This window comes from Cuculus canorus, chromosome 26 (genome assembly GCF_017976375.1).
Source record: "Cuculus canorus isolate bCucCan1 chromosome 26, bCucCan1.pri, whole genome shotgun sequence".
Lineage (NCBI taxonomy): Eukaryota > Metazoa > Chordata > Aves > Cuculiformes > Cuculidae > Cuculus > Cuculus canorus.
Genome location: NC_071426.1, coordinates 5,634,369 through 5,655,092, shown reverse-complemented (window position 1 = coordinate 5,655,092; position 20,724 = coordinate 5,634,369). Strand labels below are relative to the sequence as shown.

At 57.1% G+C, this 20,724-nt stretch overlaps 2 protein-coding genes across 2 annotated transcripts; both read right to left on the bottom strand.

Annotated features, from left to right (window-relative positions):
- Positions 1–1,081: 1,081 nt before the first annotated feature.
- Positions 1,082–16,670, bottom strand: MXD1 (MAX dimerization protein 1). Its single transcript, XM_054049587.1, has 7 exons — positions 16,576–16,670; positions 16,430–16,499; positions 13,992–14,117; positions 11,872–11,901; positions 9,026–9,140; positions 7,328–7,487; positions 1,082–7,241 (listed from the first exon to the last, which is right to left on the bottom strand). The coding sequence occupies exons 1-7, from the start codon at positions 16,646–16,648 to the stop codon at positions 7,054–7,056; spliced, it is 762 nt and encodes a 253-aa protein (XP_053905562.1). The 5' UTR covers positions 16,649–16,670; the 3' UTR covers positions 1,082–7,053.
- Positions 16,671–18,135: 1,465 nt separating this feature from the next.
- SNRNP27 (small nuclear ribonucleoprotein U4/U6.U5 subunit 27) lies at positions 18,136–20,399 on the bottom strand. Its single transcript, XM_054049740.1, has 6 exons — positions 20,311–20,399; positions 19,290–19,410; positions 19,018–19,130; positions 18,789–18,868; positions 18,629–18,693; positions 18,136–18,424 (listed from the first exon to the last, which is right to left on the bottom strand). Exons 1-6 carry the CDS (start codon positions 20,345–20,347, stop codon positions 18,370–18,372), a joined length of 471 nt encoding a protein of 156 aa, XP_053905715.1. The 5' UTR covers positions 20,348–20,399; the 3' UTR covers positions 18,136–18,369.
- Positions 20,400–20,724: the final 325 nt, after the last annotated feature.

Genomic DNA, 20,724 nt, shown 5'->3' with positions numbered 1-20,724 from the left:
ACCAGGACCAAGGAGCTGAAGTGGGTGCAAACCCCCGGTAGAGGGGCTGGGCCGGCTCCTGGGCGGCTCTTCCAGCGGGAGAACCGCTCGGGCACCGCTCGCTCCAGTCTGGAGGCAGAGATAGGGCCGTTATCAGCCCCTTGGGGAGAGCTGCAGGTGAGGGCGTGGGGACGGGCGACTAAAGGGCTTCGCTCCAGCAACTGTCCTCGTTTGCCTGTATAAACGGTGCCCCGGTGCCTGCAGCAGTCTGTGCTGTCAGCGGCCCCAGCCGGGATCCCCCCGGGCGGCCCCTGCACCCCACGACCCTCCGCCCTCCTCCCTCACCCCCGCAGCCCCCCCGCGGCCAAACGCCCAGCGCAGCCCCCGCGATCAGCACCACAGGCTGTGGACAGCGCCCGGCGGGGAGAGGGACGGGGATGGGAAAGGGGTGGGATGGGAGAGGGATAGGGGTGGGATAGGAGAGGGATAGGGTGGGATGGAGAGGGATAGGATAGGGATGGGGTGGGAGAGAAGAGGGATGGATGAGGGATAGAGGTGGGATAGAAGAGGGATGGGGTGGGATAGGAGAGGGATACGGGAGGGATTCGGTGGGATAGCTTGGGATAGGAGAGGGATAGGGGTGGGATAGGAGGGGGGTGGGAGAGGGATAGGGGTGGGATAGGGGAGGGACAGGATAGGGATGGGGAGATAGGGGTGGGATAAGGATGTGATAGGAGAGGCATGGGGAGGGATGGGGGAGGGATGGGAGAGGGATAGGGGTGGGATAGAAGAGGGATGGGAGAGGGATAGGGGTGGGATAGGGATGGGATAGGAGAGGGATGGGATAGTAGAGGGATAGGCAAGGGATGGGAGAGGGATAGGGGAGGGATGGGGTGGGATAGGGGAGGGATGGGAGAAGGATAGGAGAGGGATAGGGAAAGATAGGGAAGGGACAGGGAAAATGGAAGGGATAGGGAAGGCGTAGGGAAGGGGTAAGAAAGGGGAAGGGAACTGACAGGGAAAGATTAGGGGAGAAACAGGGAAAGGACAGGGAAGTGATAGGGACTGGACATGGAAAGGATAGGGAAAGGACAGGAAAAGGGAAGGGATAGGGAAGGGATGGGGATGGGATAAGGAAGGGACAGGGAAGAGATAGGGAAAGGACACTGAAGGGAAGAGATAGGGAAAAGAAAGGGATAAGGAAGAGACATGTAAGGAAAGGGAAGGAATAGGGAAGGGCTATCCCAGCTGGATGCTCTGATCCTTCAGAGAGGTTTTGTTTAGAGTGGATATTGGGGGAAATTTCTTTCACCAGAAGGGTTCTCAGGTCCTGGAACGGCTGCCCAGGGAGGGGGTGGAGTCACCATCCCTGGAGGGATTTAAAATAGGGTCAATTAGGTGCTCAGGGACCTGGTTTAGTGTCAGATAGGAATGGTTGGACTCAATGATCTCAGTGGTCTTTTCCAACCTGGTGATTCTATGACGCCAGAGGCCTCACTGCTTGTGGCACCGACATCGCCTGCCGGGCCCAGGGAAGCTTTGCCGCTCCGGTTGTGCCCAGCACTGTGCTGATAGAGAACCTTCGGGTGAGCAGAGACCTCAGGGGCCCCACAGCCCCAAGCCCCAGTCTCAGCCTTTCCCATGCGCCGTTGTTGGAGAGCTTTAGGATTGCCCGGAGTGGCAGGCGTGCTTGTGTTGTCCACTTCGTGGATCCATTACCTGATGTGCAATAAAATCTCCAGGGTGGACACTCTCTCTGGGGAAACGCCTCCATGGCCTTGGTCCCACCAGGAGGGCGGTGCTGTTCTCCTCAGGGGATCTGGCATCCCCAGGGGTCCCTGAGGCAGCCCACAATTTTGGAAGCTGGTATCATATGTGGTGGCACAGCTGGAGGAGCTCCTGAAGGCCTCACCTTTCACATAGAGCTCCTTCAGCGCTGGGAGATCAATGAGAAACTCCATCGTTTTGGCTGTGCGCTCATCCTTCCCTGCTCCACTGCCCTTCGGGTGCAGATGGGGTCAGGGAACCTCTCGTCCTTGTGGTGCCATGTGTCCCCCAGGTGGTTTCACAATCAGGCACCCACCGTCACGCTGAGCTCCAGGGCACCAGCGGTCGGGATCCCCCAGCGCTGGAGAGGCCCGTGCTGCCCCATCTGCTCCTCGGTGCCCCTGGGCAGGGGTTTCATTTGCTTGTTTTAATGTTGCCACCAAAAGCCCTTGGCATCTGAGCCAAACGTGAATCCTAAGAACTCCTCCAGCGACCACCAGCCTAGGGAGGAAATGCTTTTGCCTTTTGGGAGCCCTCTCCATGGGAGCTGTCTCTCAATCTGCCTCCCACCTCTCTCCATGCATTCCTCCTGGCTCCCATCCACGATTTCAGGTCCCCTCCTGAACCCAGCCCACCCAGCTGAGCCCCCCAGTAGGAAAAGACCTTTGAGATCATCGAATCCAACCGTCCCTGTCCACCACTGAGCATCCCTGAGCGTCTCATCTGCTCACCTTTTAAATCCCTCCAGGGACGAGGACTCTACCACCTCCCTGGGCAGCTGTTCCAGAGCCTTCTGGTGAAGGAAATTTCCCCCCAATATCCACTCTAAAAGTCCCCTGGCACAATCTGAGGCCATTTCTCTCATCCCATCCCTTGTTACTTGGGACAAGAGCACCCACCTCACCATAATCTCCTTTCCGGGAGCTGCAGAGAGTGATGAGGTCTCCCCTCAGCCTCCTCTTCTCCAGGCTGAACAACCCCAGATCCCTCAACCGCTCCCAGAACCCCTGCACTCCAGACCCCTTTCCCAGCTCCATTCCCTTCTCCGGACGTGCTCCAGCCCCTCAAGTCCTTCTTGGAGTGAGGGGCCAGAACTGAACCCAGGGTTTGAGCTGTGGCCTCACCAGCGCTGAGTGCAGGAGGACAATGCCTTCCCTGCTCCTGCTGCCACCCCATACTGATCCAAGCCAAGATGCCATTGGCCTTCTTGGCCACCTGGGCCCCTGCTGGCTCACGTTCAGCTCCTGTTCCCCAGCACCCCCAGGGCAGCTTTCCAGCCCCTCTTCCCCTGGTCTGTAGCACTGCACTGGCTGCTTAAATAAATGTTGGGATTTGGAGGGGAGGGTCTGAGCTCACTCTCTCCCCCCGTGGAAGGAGCCCAATTCCTTTGCCATCGAGAGGATCCCAACATCAGGAATCTGCAGCTCAAGATCCCCCCCGTCCCAGAGACAGCAGTGGGGCTCCCCCTGCTCTGTGCCGTCACCCCCCCTGAGCCCCGCTAGGCTGGGGGGCAGGGGGTACAGTCCCAGGATGGCCGCTGCCACACCGGCAGGAGCATCTGGAAAACCAAAGCCGTGCTGACGGGGGGCCCTCAGGCTCCCTGCAGGCAGCACAGAGCAGGGAAGGTGGGGGCTGCACCCCAGGAACACCGCTGGGGCAGGGGGTTTCACACCAGGGGACACAGCAGCACAACCCAGGGCTGAAGTAGGGGCTGGGGGGGCACCCAGGGGGCTGGGTGAGCCTGGGTGGGGGGCAGCTCCCAGGCAGGGGCACTCCTCAAGCCTCCAATCCCAGGCTTGGGGCCACCCCTGGCTCCCAGCATCCCCAAACCCAGGCTGGTGGGGGCACCCAGTGATGCTCTGCACCCCCAGCCCAGGGGCCAGAGACGAGGGGCTCCCCCAGGCAGCAGCCGGCCAGGCTGGGACCTCCAGGAGGGTGGGATCCCCCCAGGCAGCAGCTGCGGGATGCGGGGTGCAGGCTACGGGGTGCCAGCTGCGGGATGGAGCCCCTCAGCCCCCAAACCCAGAGCTCAACCTGGGCTGGGACCCTCAGCCGCAGGTAAACGACCCCGCAGGGAGGCCACAGTCCAGAGCCTGGGGCAGCGCGAAGGGCGGGGAATGGAGGCTGCTCCCTCTCCAATAAAACTGATGCCAAGGAGGTGCCTGAGCCCCACATTCAGCCTTCCCGAGGGGTTCAAATGCCCCCACTTCCAGCCTTTCTCCAGGCAACAGCCCCAGCCTCCCGCTCGCTTCCCGAGGCCGTGGCCAGTACCAACAGCTCTTTCCTAAGGAAATAATTTATTGGCTAACAGTTGACCAACTCTGAGCGTCCACGGCCACAGCAAAGGGCTGGGGACCATGGAGTTTCTCAAAAAGGCCAATGCTAACGGTAAGAAAAAGCCCTGTCGGAGGGGCCGGACACAGGAGGAGGATGGGGGAGTTACAGCAAGGGCTGGAAATGGGATTGGGATTCTCCCAGCTGCCGCTTCCCAGCTCTCGCCTGCCCAAAATGAAGCCAATGCCTCTCAGGAAGCAGAAAAAAAAAAAAAGGAAAAGATGCAAAAGGATGAACCAAAGATATCAGCTCCAAACCCCACAGAGTTCTGGTGCTGCTGCCCCACATCCAAAGGCTGAACCGAACCTGGAGGCAGAGCCGGGTCAGGTCGCTTCCCTGGGCTCCAGCCCTCTCCTCGCCAGCCCTCCCGCCGGTCCCAGCCCTCAGCAAGGGATGCCCCAAGCTCTGGGGTGGGCAAGGGGGGAGCAATGCACCAGCGCTGCCAGCGGCTCCTCAGGGGCTCGGATTGAGCCCAATTCCCAGCAGCTTCCCCTTTTCCTCCTGGGCAGGGCTCCCGGCTCTCACCACCCGGAATGGGATTTCAGGATCTGCCTTCTGCAAGGACAAAGGAAAAAAACACCCAACTCCCACCCGGCTGGGCGAAGACCCCATGGACCTGCGGGCTGACGCAAGCAGCGTCTCCCATCCCCTTGTTTGATTTAAATTGCCAAAAAGGTCCTTCCTGTAGCTTATTTCCTAGGAATGCTGGTGGATCTGTGAATGCTGGGAAAAGGCTGGGGCAGCTGGGGGACCTAGAGAGACCAAAAGCCACTGGAGATGGGCACGGATGCTTGCCAGGAATCAGCCACTGGCTTTCCAGCCTTGCCCCAGGTTAGGGCATCATCCTGAAGGCTCCTGTTTCTCTCAGCCCTCAGGCTGGAGAGGACATGCCAACAGTGCCAAGGTCCGATAATTCTTTGCTCGCAGCAGGGCAGAAAGAAAAATGGGAAAATATCACACTCCTAAAGGCACAATATTGGGAAAACCAGGAATTTCTGCTGAGCTGAAACCTTTAGCCTCGCTCGGTCTGAACAACCCCAAACTGCCCCCAGGTCCTCCCTGATGATGCCTTCCCAACACTTGGCATCATCCTGCCCCGTGCCAAAGGAGCAAGATCCTTGGCTATGGTGGGATTCCAGAGGCAATTTCTGCAAGAAGGCAAGGGAGCGATCTCGGCAAACGCCTACCAGAGCCCTTGGCCTCCAGGAGCTGATTTTCCGTTTTCTCAGTGCTTTTCATCTTTTCGCCTTTTTTTCCCCTCTTTTTGAAAGTGAAGGGGTTTGAGCTCATGTGCCGACGGCTGCTGCCGAGACTCAGGCACGGTGATTCTAAAGGCATTTCAGCCGCAGGTCTGTGGAAATCTGTTGGCTGGCGCAATGTTCTGGCTGCTTTAACAACAAAATCCCCCTGGGGGTTGATTTTTTCTCTTCTAAAACCCAGTCAGAGCAAAACCAGCTGAGACTTCAGAGATTTGAGCAATTTTCCTGCCCCATCTCCTGCCCTTTTGTTTCTCAAAGACTTCAAATGATCCAAAACCAGCTTAAGGATGCAAAAAATCCCCCCCCCAGAAAAACAAAAAGAGGAGCTTGCTGGGCACCGATGGGGATCAAGCGCGAGGTTTGGAATGGAAAAGCTCAGCTCAGGTGTAAAGAAACATCTCTGTGAGTGGATCTCTCTGTGTCAAGAGTTTCCTGAGCAGCTATAAAAGCAGAAAGGAGGAAGAAAGTTCTTCTCAGTCCACTGGTTTCATAGAAAAAGGAATAAATATTCTTCATCGCTCACACGTTCGTTGTGTTTCTGTGTGCTTTCAGGTCAGGACCTTCTGCCATCGGGGTGCTGGGAAGGGCTCTGCTCCTTCCTCAGCTTCTTTTGGTGACTGAAATCCTTCATGAGCTCCTTTGAGTGTCCAAAAAGAACCTTGCAGCTGGAGAAGGGCTTGGGACATGCGTGGGGTCTCTTGGGCGTGGTGGCCGGAGGCTGCCCCGCTCCCCCTTGCCCTCATGTTATTGCTGAACTGAACAAGGCCAGCAGCGCTGCTGGAAAACAGGAGGCATCGCCTTTGTTTTTTGTGCTAAAGGGATGGATATCAGCTTTGTTCATCTCATCGAGGTAGAATAACCTTGTCCCAGAGACAAGAAGGGTGGAGAGGAGATTCCAGGAGTGCTGGCCTGGAACAGTGAGGTGCAGCCACGATGCAGGAGATGGGACCTTGCCCGGGGTGGGGACAGGGACCAGTTTGGTTTCAGTAGGACTGAAAACTTTCCAGAGTGCAGGCGCCTGCCCCAAGGCTCCCCCGGCACGGCGTTCCCCTGCTCCAGGCAGACGGCAGGGCTGGGGCACACGGAGTTGCGCTATAAGTGGAATATTTCAGGTTGGCAGCGAGGAGCCCTCTGACCAACACGCCAGGGGCTGGCGGAGCAATCCCTGTGCCCGTCCAAGACACCACGTGGCCAAAACTCTCTGCTAGCCAATCACTAACTGCCTCCACTCTCTCCTGGATCCAAATTACCTGAGAGGCCTGCTCTGCCATTGGGCCCTAACCCAAAATCTCTACAGTTGGACCCCACTGCCCATTATTGGGCACGTGATGCTGCCAGGTAAATGCAGAGCAGATCCAGAATACCAGGAGGTGACAGTGAGCCAAAAATCCCAGCAGAGGGCTTCAGGGGTTGCTGCTACTGCTGTGATATTCCCCGGCACATCAAACTGTGGCTGGGATGTACGGTGTGGCAAAGAGGAGTTCCAGCTGGGAAGAGAAGCCAGGGCCTGCGAGCGGAGGTGCGCTCCGGTGAGCAGTGTGCCACCCGCAGCCCTGCACGGTGTCTGGGGACTTGGGCAAAGCTCAGCTTCGTTTTGGTCAGTGGTGCAGTCAGAGTTGCGATGTGCAAGAGAACAGTGGGACAGCCAGGTGTGCTACCTAACAGGATTCAAACAGGAAACAGCAACGGGTGAAACAGTGCGGGTAGTCGCTTCTTACAGCCCGAGAGAAGGCTTGCAACTGCTCTGCAGCTTCAGCTTCTTCCCGCCGGCGCTGGAATAGCCCTCATCACTACAGACACTCTGCAGGCTGCCTCTCTCGTCCGAGTCACTTGGGCTGCTGCTGCTCCAGTCGAGGTCTGCAGGAAGGTCATCTGTGCTCTCCACATCCACGTCCATCTCCTCTGCAAGAGGAAGGGTCAGCGTTACAGCGTGGCCGGCCAAACCTCTCACCAGGCAGTCCTCCTCCATCCCAAGCAGGGGGTCTCACCTCTATCTGAGTCTGAGTGCTCTGAAGAAACAGTGGATCCGATGCTGTCCATCCTTATCCTCTCCATCCCCAGCTTCTCCAGCTGTCTTTTCAGGTGCCGCTGCTCCCGCTGCAGCTGCTCGATTTGGTGTACGGCTTTCCTGTCGGAGTCTTCAAGCTTCTACAGAGGAGGAGAGAGAAGGCAACTTGAGCTCCTGAGCTCCACCCACACGTGCCCACCACTGCACCACAGGGTTTTCGCTACCCGAGCCGTCCAAACACAACCACCGGCACCAGCCAAGGGGCTCCCAGCTTCCATGCACTCAGAATATCAAGCACGTGAGTTGTATGGATGCAACTTTCATCCTTCTGCAAGCCAACAGAAAGGGAAGCAGGGTGTGGTGAAGAGGCCCAGACCTGCCCTGAGGCTGCCAGGGGAGGCACAAAGTTCATTGGAGAGGAGCACGTCCAAACGGTTGATGTGCACAGCTACGCTGGGGCTTGAACATCCTACTGGTGTATTTTGAGAGTGTTTGATAACCAGGGAGTCAAACACAGCCAATGCCAGAGCTCCTCTGCTTATCTCTCAGCTCATCGAGCCCTAAACACATCCTGAACCCTAAACATTATCCAGAGCCCTCAAACCCAACCCAGAGCCCTGTCAAGTCCAAGTATAAAGTATTCTAGAAAAGAAAGGAATAAAGCAGCTCTCCCCCGACCTTGCAGCCTATCTCAGCCCCGAGGCCTCTGGGCATCACTGCGGTGCAGGGTACAGTGCAGAAGTGTGGCTGAACAGCATTGCGGCCACCCTCTATGCGCCCACTGATATCGCATGGACTTGCTGCACCAGCTGTGAGAAGAGCAATCCAGCGGTATTCCCAAAACAACGTCCTGACCCAGCTGTTCCCTTCATCAAATCATAGAATTCCTAAGGTTGGAAAAGCCCTCTCAGCTCATCCAGTCCAATAGTCAGCCCAACCCCAAATAAACCCTGTCCAGAAGTGCCACATCTACACAGTTCTTGAGCCCCTGCAGGGATGGAGGCTCCACCACTGCCCTGGGCAGCCTCTGCCGGGGCTTTACCACTCTGTCAGTAAAGACATTTTTCCCAATATTCACTCTAAATCTCCCCTGGTGCAACTTGAGGCCATTTCCTCTAGTCTCAACCCTTGTTCCTCAGGAGGAGAGCCCAGCACTCGCTCCTCCACAACCTCCTTTCCAGGAGCTGCAGAAAGCCTCCTCTTTTCCAGGCTAAATAGCCCTAGGGCACTCAGCCACTCCCAGAACCCCTGGGATCCAGCCCCTTCTCCAGCTCCATTCCCTTCTCCAGACACATTCCAGCCCCTCAAGGTCTTTCTTAGGCCCAGAACTGAACCCAGGATTCGAGGTGCGGCCTCACCAGCGCCAAGTCCAGGGGTCAATGCCTGCCCTGCTCCTGCTGGCCACACCATGGGTGATCCCAGTCAGGATGTTGTTGGCCTTGGCCACCCAGGTCACTGCTGGCTCATGTTCAGCTGCTTTCGACCAACACCCCAGGTCTGTTTCAACTGAGCAGCTTTCCAGCTGCTCTTAATCCTGCTCGAGGATCCTGACCTTCCCAGCCCTGCACCCTGCGTGCTGATGCTGCACTTGAAGCTGCACTTGGCACCACCCAGAAGGTGGTTTCTTGCCTCTCCTGCCGCAGGTGGGCTCCGTGGCACCAAGCGAGCCGGCACTCACCTTGATGTGCAGTTTGGCTCTGGTGAGCAAGCTCAGGGTGCTGTGCCTGCCGGTGTCGGGTGCCAGCGGTACCATTCCCTTCAGCCTCTCCAGACACAGCCGCAGGTGTGCACGCCTGTAAGAGATCACATCACACGATGAGCGTCCAGGAACCTCTTCCCACACAGCATTCATAGAATCATAGAACGACTAGGTTGGAAAAGACCTTAGAGATCAATTCCAACTGTACATCTCCACTGCTAAACCATATCCTGACCGGAGGCATCTACCTGACTTTTAAACCCCTCCAGGGATGGAGACTCCACCACCTCCCTGGGCAGCCGTTCTCCAGTGCCTGAGAACCATTTCTGTGAAGATATTTTTCCTAATGCCCAATCTGAGCTTCCCCTGATGCAGCTTGAGGCCATTCCCTCTTGTCTTATCACCTGTCACTTGGGAGAAGAGACTAACACCCACCTCTTCACAAGCCTGCAAGCGCAGATAAGCAGGGGGTTCATAGCTGAGCCGAACCAGATGCCTTCCCACTGTCTGGCAGTTTCCACACTGGGAGAAAACTTCAGCCAGACAAGATGAGCTCTCTGAAAACCACGCTTTGGCCAACCCCAACAGCAGAACCCTGCCAGCACCTTGTGGGTGTTGGGATGCTGCTGGCAAGAAGCTGCCAAACCCTTGACTTTTGGGTGAGAGTATCTGCTTTTGGGTTTCTCCTCCCAAAAAGCTTCCCCACAGGGATGCTGGGTGGTCACCGCCTTGCTCCACCAACAGCTGAAGCTATCCAAGCCAATGCCACACAGCGGCAAACCCAGCACAGCCCTTGGGAATGCTTCCTTTCTCTATTTTTAGTAGAAGCAGGTGCATTTCAGATCCATTGCCCTGGCACAGGCAACTCCAGTCAAAACAAACCCAAGTTCCCAAGGAAATGCCGGCCCCGAGCAGCACCGTGCTCCTCAGCCGCCCCGGCACAGAGCCTGCCAGGAGTCCTCCCCGTGTAACGCCCAGAATTTGCCGGCATTAACACACAGGCCAATGCTTCCCCGCTCGCCCACCACTGCCGGGGGAGACTCCGGCTGCTCGAGGAAGTCCTTTCATCTGTGGATAACCACGATGCTCCCAGCATGCGCCAGCTTCTCTCATGCTCACTGCTCCCAGATTTAGGTCACATTCTTGGGTATCGCTTGCAACATCTGCCTCTGAAACACCCAACCGGCACAGGCAGCTGCAAATGGGGATTTTGCAAGTTCCTGCCTATCTTGTTTTGGGCACGTTGGGATAAACAGGCATTTGCCTACACAAAATCCTTTCTCAATTACAATGCAAACAAAACACATGGACTGTGCTCAGGTGAATCCCAAACACTGACAGGCTCTCAGTCGAGCATTTGCCAAGGTTATTTTCCTGAGCAGAGGCAGGAATTGCTGCCCGGAGCGGTGCAGACCTGTCCAACCGTGCTGGGCCGGCTTACAAGTGAGTTCCCTGTGAGATCAATGGATAAGGAGCTGACTCAGCTGCACTTTGTGACAGCAAAACTGAAATCCTCACCTACCTCTGCTCAAAACAAAGCTTTTGTCTTGCTGGCCCTGCTGGCCATTGGCACCAGAAGGTGAACAGAAAATCCCAGTTGGCCTTGCCGAGCAGGAGTTCCGCAGGGGGAGGGCAGCAGCAACAGCCCCGCTTGGCTTGTGCCCAGCGGGGTGCTGGGTTACACAACGCCAACACCAAGTTAAACCCAAAGTTTCCGCTTCAAAGGGAGACAGGCAGCATCTGTAAGAGCGCATTTCTGCCTCTACCCAACTGCAACTGCTGCCACGCTTAAACCCCCACAAGAATTCCCACTGCCTTGTAATAATAAAAGGAAAAAAACCTCAGAGGATTTGTTCTGGCAGCAAAGGACCTGCTGAGCCCATCGTCCCATTTCACTGCACTTGTCCTGTGGTCATTCCTCACACCGGGGGCAGAGCCAGCCAGCTTTGCTCCAGGCCAAGATTTGATGGGATCTCCAACAAGGAGCAAAGGAAGAAGGGGTGCGTGATCACTGCCCAGCACACAGCTCATTTCTCCAGCCACCCTGTTTTGAAGGGGCAGAAGAGACGGAGCATTTACTGCCCTTGCTTGTGCAATGTTCCCAAACGGATTTCAACACAGCTCCGGTCTGAACACGGCAGCAATGAAAGCGATGCAAGGCCGGTCTGCAAATTGTCTTGGTCTTTTCAAACGAGGAATGAATGGCCCTGGCCTTCACTAACACACAGCACTTGGGACATGGGCAGTTCTGCCTTCTAAGGTCCCAGATGGTCAAGTGCACACCAGTCCTGGCAAGAATGGAGCTGTGTCCAAGCTGTGCCAAGAAAAAGCACAGCCGATCAAGGACACAAGGGCTTCTTCCAGTTGGGCGACACTGACCACACTGGTCTGTCGCAAACAATTCCAGTTCTCTGTGTGCACAGCTCCGGCCGCATGCCTACACCCCGACCACAGGCAAGCAGAGGATGATGGCTGCCCCTCAGCATAGGATTGCCCCTGAGAATGGGGAGAGGGCTGGAAACCTTTCTCTGGCAAATGAAGAGGCGGATGGGAAGGAGGCACGCTGCTCGGGGTTTCATCAGCGAGGTGGGAGTTGGCCCAAGAGAGAAATATCATTCCTACATCCTTATTGCCCAGCTGCTCCAGCAGCCAAGGACAGGGAATGCTTCAGGTCTGAGCAACGTCAGGCACTTTATCCATCCATCCTGTCCTTTCCCTCCTGCTCCCCATCTCAAAGCTGCCTCAGCTCCCCGACCTCGGTTCCCACGGCCTGGAAAAGCAGCGATTCACCCAAACCCAGCTCCTACCAAGCCTCCAGCACTGACCTGTTCTTTTCCATCTCATTGTGTGTTGACCTGGAAAAGAAAGAACAAGTTATGAACTCTTCAGTCTGCCTGGGAGCCCCGTAGTTAGGAACAACACACGGCCTTTGGAAACGTTCCCTAGAAAAGTCGCAAAGCTCGGGGCTTTCAGAGCCACTCGGTACCCCAGGGATGGCAAAAAAAAGTGGAAGGGACACAGGCAGCTCAGGGCAAGGGAGAAATTGTGGGATAAATGGCAATAAAAGGGCCATTAAAACCATAAAATGGGTTTTTAATGTGGAGAAGCTCAGGTGTTAGAGAACCAGGACCAAACAGCTGTGCCAGTGCCGTGACCCAAGCCAGCGCACACCATCCCAACCCAGGCTTGGGGTGGAGAAGAAGAACAGCAGCCCCAAGAGCCCCTTTGTGCACAGGGACAGGGCTGATCCCCCCTGAGCTCCGAGCAGGGAGCCGGAACCTGCTCCATTGCAGCACCGGGCAGATCCCAGCCTCTGTGAGGAACACAGAGGGATTGCACAGACTGCAGGTTTTGATTTAAAGCAGCTTCTCACACAAGAAGGGCATGGAAAGCATTGGGAGGGTCAGCAATTCCCAGCACCAGAAGTAAGGAGACAGGGGCCGACAGCTCAGCGCTCGGTGCCACCAGCTTTTTGATGGCTGCACAGGGCCTGAGCAGTCGCACCTCGCGCCAGGAGCCCCAGACCAGCTCAGCACACGCTGGCTTTACAGGACAGTGACCAGCAGACCCCAAAGTCTTGATGGGACCTGATGTTCACCCCTGCCTCTGCTGCTCTCCTCTCGGCAAAACTGGGGCAAGCTGCCAGGAAGACAATGTGGAAAGAAAAGATTCTCTGTGTCCAACAATGGGTGAGCACCAACAACGGGTGAAGCCCAGGCAAGTGTTGCATTCATTCAGAAATTCCCCTGAAGCTCCTAATTCCCACAAAGCACAGAAAGGGCAGGAAACACAAACTACAGCCAATTTTCTCTCCATCAAACCTAGGATGACACCTGGGCCCACGCTGCCTGGGATGCCAGGACCAACACTTAGGGAAGAGCCACTTCCCTGCCCGTGCTCTCCTTCACAGCTTGAGTTCCACCTCTTCTCATTCAGGAAAAACATCGTTAAGTGCCGTGAAACATAAAAGACGTGAAAAAAACCACCCACTGCTGGGTTAAGGACCCCCGCTCTGCTGGCTACCCCTAGGCCCTCACGCTAAAGCAAAAGCAAGGGATGGCACCAACACTTGGGTTGAAGATGCTCGCAGGGGTCACCTTTGCCAGCAGCATTTCACAATGGATCACCAGTGCTCACCGCAGCCCTTCCAGCTTTCCAAGGAGGCTCAGCTTAGCCTGGCTCATTTCACTTGCTTTCCGGTGGCACAGGCTGGGGTCATCGCAGCAGGCAACCACAGGAAGCTCCAAACTATTTGATTCCAGTGGAGATGACTCTCCCTTAAACAGACAACCATCACCCTGACACACAGGGGAGCAGGGAGCTCCCCCAAGCAGAGCATCCGCACCCAGCCAGGATGGAATTGGGCCTCTGGCTCCCATGGGGTCTCTCCATTAAACGTTTCTCTGGGCAGAAGATACACGTTTCACACTGTGCCCTTCACCACCGTGCTTGCCAACCTCAAACAAGGCACAGAACAGCAGCAAGCCTGGTGGTAAATAAGGGAGAGGCTTTTTGAGCATCGGTACTGGCAGAGATGAAGGCTCCCATTACCACCGCAGTGTTATTCATAACAAATTAATAAAATCATGGAATGGTTTGGGTTGGAAGAGACCTCAAAGTCCATCCAGTTCCAATCCCCTGCCATGGGCAGGGACACCTCCCACTGGATCAGGGGCTCCAAGCCCCATCCAACCTGGCCTTGAACCCCTCCAGGGATGGCACAGCCACCACTGCTCCGGGCAACCTGGGCCAGGGCCTCCTCACCCTCAAAGGAGAACATTTCTGCTCAAGATCTCATCTCAATCTCCCCTCTTTCAGCTGAAAATAATTTCCCCTTGTCCCACCCCTGTTCTCCCTGATCCAGAGCCTCTCTCCAGCTTTTCTGGAGCCCCTTTCAGCACTGGAAGCTGCTCTAAGGTCTCCACACAGCCCTCTTCTCTCCAACCTGAAAAACCCCAACTCTCTCAGCCCGTCCTCATCTGGGAGGTGCTCCAGCCTTCGGATCATCTCTGTGGCTCCTCTGGACTCACTCCAACAGCTCCATGTTCTTCCTGAGTTGAGGGTTCCAGACCTGCACACAGGGCTCCAGGTGAGGTCTCACCAGAAAAGATTTCATTCCCTCTTCCCCAGCTTTTCGGAACTCTTTGCACAAAGGCTTTTTTGTTTGCATCCAGAATCGCTAATATTTACAAAATGTTCCTTAGATGATGGATTCTGATTTTGGATACAGTCAAAGGCGAGAGGGGAGCAGAGGGGCCACCGTTTCCCCCTGGGACAGGCAAACTGCTGTGCCATCTGCCCCCAGACCCTTTCTGAGCACCTGGATCGCACCTGCCCCTAACCAAAACCTCACTTGTCAGCCCCAACACTTGAGCATCACCAGCACTGCCTCGAAACCTGCTCCTGTCTCCTGCAGAGTGCATCAAACCTAACGGTAACGGCAGCGTCGCGGTGACCCAATTGCTTTTCAATACAATACAGCTGTCCTGCTGTTGGAATTCGCCTTAAATGAAGAACAAGCTTCAAAAAGGAGCTGAAAAGGAAATGCAGAAAGGAATTTCCTTTCTGAGAAGGAAATGCAGAGTGTGCACAGGCACGAGCAACACCCACGAATTCACCCCGAGCCTGCTTGAGAGGAGAGCGAGATCTCTCCTGCCTTCTGCTCTCTTGGCAGGGCTCAATGGGAGATGGCAACATCCCGGCCTGGGGAGACACCGGGATTCCAGCTATGAACTAATTCATGGGCGTTCTGGGCGGTGTTTGTTTTTATGGCAGCTATCAAAGGTCAGCAGTCGCTGCATCACACAGACCATTTGCTCGCAAGCAGGAAAATGTGACATTTCTGGTGACATCGCCGCGTTGCTCCTCCCTGGCCAAACAGCCGAAAATAAATCAGCGAGAAAGGAAGCAATCGGCCACCGGTGACGTGTTGAGAACCTGCTTGGGCTCTGCTCTGCCTCACCAAGTTTCGAGGGCCTGGATGTGCGTGCTCTGGGGCAGAGGCGCCACTCTAGAGCCAGCTGCTAAATTCACCTCACTGCCCAAGTGAATTTAACGTTATTAAAGAGACCGAATAAACCACGGTGACTCTGGTTTGGCTGTGACACAAGTGCCAGCTTTGAGGTGGCAGTTTCTGCCATACAAAACAGGAAAGCGAGCCAATATAACAAGAGGTGGGAGTGTTAAGTGATTAAAAACTCCCCAAAAACCTAAATGTAGGCAGGTGGGATTTGCTCCCGCAAAACAACACCACTTCAACTCAGAGAAAAGACATTTTAGTAATCCAAAAATGCGCTGTGTGATTAACATCAGCAAGGAATAAATCCATATCAGCGCTTTGGATGGACTTTGGCGGTCATAATTAAGGAATTTCCTTTCTTCAAAGGAAAACAGGAGTAGGTGATTTCATTTCAGCATCGAGAAAACCCCGAGCAATTCCCTGCACTCGGGTATGAGAAAAATCTTGCTTTCTTTATGGAGAATCCTCATGGAGCGAGAGCGGTTTCCTTTCCCCAGCGCTGGTGTAAGCAAGCATGAAATCAAAAGCATAACTTCCACCCTCCCTTCGGCGAACCCTCCGCCACGTCAGACGACCACACCTTTTGTACCCAACTTTGCCCACGACGGGAGTTTCACCACTACGGGAGTTTCCCCTTCCCGTCTCGCCGGGATGCTCCGCACAGACACCAGCCCGGCACGGTGGGCACATGGTGATCCCACTTTGGGGGTGGTGGGTGCCAACAGCAAACTCTCAATAGGAAGAAGGGGTGGCAGAGGGGTGGAGGGTTGGCACCGTGACAGTGGGGTCACAGCAGAGCCTCAGCACACATGGACAGGAGGGTCCCCAGCCCTGCCAGCGCCCGGGGACCGCAGGATCCTCCTCACAGATCCCAGGCACCCCATGACAGGCCCGGTGACAGCAGGGTCCCCTCTCGCCACTTACCGGTACGGGTTCCCAGTGACAGCCGGGTCCCCACACTGGTTGCGTGGTGACAATGGGGTCCCCACTCCCCACATAGTGCCCCAGTTGCCCAGTGAGAGCAAGGTCCTCACTCACCACCTTCCAGTCCCAGTTGCCCAGTGACTTTAGGGTTCCACTAACTGGTCCCAGTTGCCCGGTGACAGCAGGGTCCCCACTCACCGTTACTGGTCCCAGTTGCCCGGTGACAGCAGGGTCCCCACGCCGGTTGCCCAGTGTCCTCAGGGTCCCAATTTGCCACATACTGGTCCCAGTTGCCCGATGACAGCTGGGTCCTCACTCCCCACTTTCCAGTCCCAGTTGCCTGGTGACAGCAGGGTCCCCACTTGCCCCTCACTGGTCCCAGCTGCCCTGTGCCCGCTGGGTTCCCCCGTCCCGCTGTCCCGGTGCCCCCGGGCCGTTACCTGCCGCCGCTCCGGGCCGTGTGGCGGCGCCGCGGTGCCGCTCGCTCCTTGGCGTACCCGTGCTCGGCCTCTGCGGGGACACAATCGCGCGTCACCGGGGCTCCGGCCACGGGGCCGGGCCGGGGCGGGGGGGACACGACCGGTACCTCGCTCCCGGCGCTCCAGGAACTCGGCGGCCTCCAGCAGCAGCCGGATGCTGAGCGCGCCGCCCGCAGCCATCCCGCGGGACTCTGTGGCCGCAGCAGGAGCAGCAGCGGCGACTGCTCTGCCCGCCCGGCCCCGCCCCCCGCCCCGCCCATAGGGAGGGCCACGCCCCTCTCCACCGCTCATTGGAGGAAGCCCGAGGGAGGTCCCGCCCCCCCCCGCCGGCCTCGTCCAATCGTCTCGCCCGCACTCACCGCCAGCCAATGGAGGGGCTGGAGGAGTAAAGGGGCGGGGCTTCATGTCGCGGACACGCCCCCGCTCAACTAGAGCCAATGGGGCTGGGATGGGGCGGGGGCTCGTGTCGAGGACACGCCTCCACTCACCAACAGCCAGTGGTGGGATGGGAGGCTGGAAGGGGCGGGGCTCCGATGCTAGGACACGCCCCCAATCAGCACCAGCCAATGACTGGAAAGGTAGAAGGGGCGGAGCCTCGAATCCAGGACACGCCCCCAATCACCACCAGCCAATGGCACAGTGGAAGGACTGAAGGGGCGGAGCCTGGCCCAGGACACGCCCCCACCCACCAACGTGGATCAGGAGGCTGGCAGGGGCAGGGCTTCCCTGTAAGGACATGCCCCCACTCACCACCAGCCAATGGCAGGATGGGAGGCATGAAGGGGCGGGGCCTCTTGCCCAGCAGAGACACACATTCAACATCAGCCAGTGGGGATCCAGAGGCTGAAAGGGGCGGGATTTCATCACTAGGACACACTTTCACTCACCCACAACCAGTGGTGGGGTGGGATGGTTGAAGGGGCGGGGCCTCCTGCTCAGGACACGCCCCAAATCACCACCAGCCAATGGCAGGCTGGGATGGATGAAGGTGCAGAACTTTGACACCAGGACACACCTCCAATGGGGATCAGGCGGCTGGAAGGGGCGGAGCTTCGACACAAGAACAGGCCTGCAATCTGCACCAGCCAATGGTTCGGTGGGATGATTGAAGGGGCGGGGCCTCGTGCCCAGGACTCGCCACTCAGCAGCCGACGGGATTGGGTGGTTGGAAGGGGCGGGGCTTCAAGACAAGGACACGCCCACAATCAACATAATTATGGAGTGGATTGAAGGGGTGGGGCCTTGTGCTCAGGACACGCCTCCCTCAGCATCAGCCAATGGCAGGATGGGAGGTGTGAATAGGTGGGGCCTCGTGCCCAGGACACGCCCCCACTCAACACCTGACCATGGCAGGATGGGAGGTGTGAAGGGGCAGGGCACCAGCTCAGGACACACCTCCACATGGCAGTAATTAGCCCAAAGCGTTAATGAGCCAAAGCCAAACCCCTGGGAAAACACTGCCTGGGCCATCAAAAAATGAGCACAAAGGGTGTTTTTCCCCTGACAAGGGTCCAGCGGGCCACAGGCATAGTGACTCCGTTGGGATAAATCGCTGTGTCATGGGAATCCGGGCATTCTGGGGCGTTAGGGCCCCGCACGACCATACGCAGGGGCTTCTGGAAACCTCTGCACCTACACTCAATTCCTGAATTATCCAAATAAAAGGGAAAATAGAGAAGGGTTTTATTGTGCTGGGAATGCAGCATCACAAACAGGGAAAACACACGGAAATCCCAGCGAGGAACCAACCACGAGAGATAGTGTGGAAAATAACAAAAGATTCTGGGAAACAGGGACTCCAACCCGCTCTGGCTGCAGGATTTGCCAGGAATAAGTCTAAATTTCTCCGAGATCTGTTCTCTGAGCCCCCCATGCGTGGTGGGAAGCAGCGTCCTCCTTGATCAGGCGATGAAATCCAGGGGTCTGTTGAATCCTCCCTTCCTGTTCATGTACTGCCTGTGCCCGGGGAAACCGGCATCAGAACCAAGATAAAACCCCCCCAGTGCCCAGCTTTGAGGAAATCCGCTCTAGACCCTCAGCAATGGCCACAGGGAAGCCGGTTCCCTGTGGATTTGCATAAGGAAGCGTCACCTGGCATGGGCTGGATGGCAGAGGATCCCACCACTTCCCTTTCTATTTCATAAAAGGCTGAGCACAAACCTGTATTTCCTCTTCTGGGACACATTGATGGCATACGCATTGGCGGCGCCGTCCACCTTCTTTCCCTGAAAAACACAAAGGAAAAAGGTGTCAAAACTCAGCGTATTCAGCCCAAAAAGTGCACGGTGACAGAGCCAGAGCAGTGCCCGCCCACACTCACTTTTGTTGTGTCGAAAGAGGCAAAGCCCATCATCTTCATCATCTCAATCTCCTCTTCCGTCTTGCCCTGCAAATCCTCCTCTGCCGAGGCGACAAAACCAGAGTTTGACAAACACAGCCACCAGGATTCACCAAAACCATTTCACGTGGGGCCTCGGTGACCCCTGGTCTGCTCCGACCCAAGCAGGGAGCCCAGAATATATTTTAGTGAGGAAAATCCCCCCCCTCACCCGTGATCTGACGCTCTTTGCCTTTGGGGTCCTTTACCTCCTTCTTCTCTTCATCTCGTCTTTCCTTCAGCCGTGGCGGGGAGGAGGAGCTGGATCGGTGCCGTCTCGGCGACCTGGCATTGCAAATGCAGGAGGGTTTGTACCATCCCAACTGTGTCATTACTGGATTTATGGCATTAACAAGTTCCCACCATCCCTGTGCTACCCTTATAGTGTCTTGCCTGGGGGCTCTGACTTCTCCCCACCCCGGCGCTGGCATTTCTGCCCCTCACCTGGATCGTCTCCTGTGCGGGGAGCGGGAACGGGTCCTTCTCCTGTCCCTGTCCCGGGACCGAGATCGCTCTCGTCGCCTCCTCTCTCTCTCCCGTGAGGTCGACCGCGAACGCCTGCGCTCTGCTTGGAGAAAGGCAGTGCTTGGTTTAGCTTCTGCTTCCTCACATCTCTCCTCCTTCACTGCCCACTTTTACAAGAAAACGGCATCAGCACTGTGCCAGCTGCCAAGAGACTCTGTAACAGCCTCTCCCAGCTCCCTCCACAGCCAGGCACAGAGATCCCCACAGCACCCACAGAAGCAGAAGTGGCAGCAAGAAAAGCCCTGCAAACCAGGTGGGGCGACTGGCACCTTGGCCCCATGAAGCCCGGGTGTGTGAGGGGGCTGGTGTGAGGGAACGTGAGGAGGAGCCTTGGCTCCCCCCAGAGCAAAGAAGCACGGCCTCATCCTTGCCTTCCCACACAAGGGCTTCACCCCCGCACCCTCAGTGTCCCATAGAATCATGGAATGGTTTGGGTTGGAAGACACCTCAAAGCCCACCCAGTCCCACTCCCTGCCATGGGCAGGGACACCTCCCGCTGGATCAGGGGCTCCAAGCCCCATCCAACCTGGCCTGGAACCCCTCCAGGGATGGGGCAGCCACCACTGCTCTGGGCAACCCCTGTTCCAGAGCCTCTCTACCTTCAGAGCAAAACACTTCTTAAAATCTCACCTCAATCTCCCCTCTTTCAGTTCAAAACGGTTCCCCTCGTCCCATCCCTCTGCCCTGTTTGACCAAGAGCCCCTCCCCAGCTTTCCTGGAGCCCCTTTCGGTACTAGATACTGCTCTAAGATCTCCCCGCAGCCTCCTCTTCTCTAGGCTGAACACCCCCAACTCTTCCAGCCTGGCCCCGCACAGGAGCTGTTCCAGCCCCCGGATCAGCCCCGCGGCCTTCTCCGGCCCCGCTCCCCGCTTCCTCCCCTCGTTCCCCCCGCTTCCTGTCTCCTCCCCCCGTTCCTCCCGCCCCCCCCCATCCCCTCACCGCGCCGCGGCGGCGACCGGGAGCGGCTGCGGCCCATGCCCGCCGCTCCGGCTCCCCTCTTCCGGCCGCGCGCAGCGCACTTCCGGCTTCTCCCCCACTCCCCCGGAACCCGCGCCCCGCACTTTGGTTCCGGGGCGGACGCGGTCGAGGGGAGCGTGGCGGTGGGGTGGCTCCTCGCCTCACCCAGAGTCGGGGTGTGTGTGTGTGTGTTGGTGGGGGTGGGTGGGTGTGTGTGTGCGCGCGCGCGCGCCCCTCGGAGGGGCCGTGATACCCCACCCCACTCGGCCCAGGCACCCATTCCCAGCTTCTGCCCCTGCCTCAACCCCAGCCTCAACCCTAGTTCCTGCCCCAGGCCCTGCCCAAGCCTCTGCCTCAGCCCCTGCCTCTGTCCCCAGCCCAAGCTCAGCCTCTGTT

Coding starts and splice junctions, on each gene's coding strand:
- MXD1 (XM_054049587.1), bottom strand. CDS start 16,648: ATGGCTGCGGGCGGCGCGCTCAGCATCCGGCTGCTGCTGGAGGCCGCC. Junction 11,902..13,991: donor AGAGAGTTGGGGTTTTTCAG/GTTGGAGAGAAG, acceptor TTTCTTTTCCAG/GTCAACACACAATGAGATGG. Junction 7,242..7,327: donor GCACTCAGACTCAGATAGAG/GTGAGACCCCCT, acceptor TTCCTCTTGCAG/AGGAGATGGACGTGGATGTG.
- SNRNP27 (XM_054049740.1), bottom strand. CDS start 20,347: ATGGGCCGCAGCCGCTCCCGGTCGCCGCCGCGGCGCG. Junction 19,411..20,310: donor CCGGTCGCCGCCGCGGCGCG/GTGAGGGGATGG, acceptor TTCTCCAAGCAG/AGCGCAGGCGTTCGCGGTCG. Junction 18,869..19,017: donor CAAAGAGCGTCAGATCACGG/GTGAGGGGGGGG, acceptor TCGCCTCGGCAG/AGGAGGATTTGCAGGGCAAG.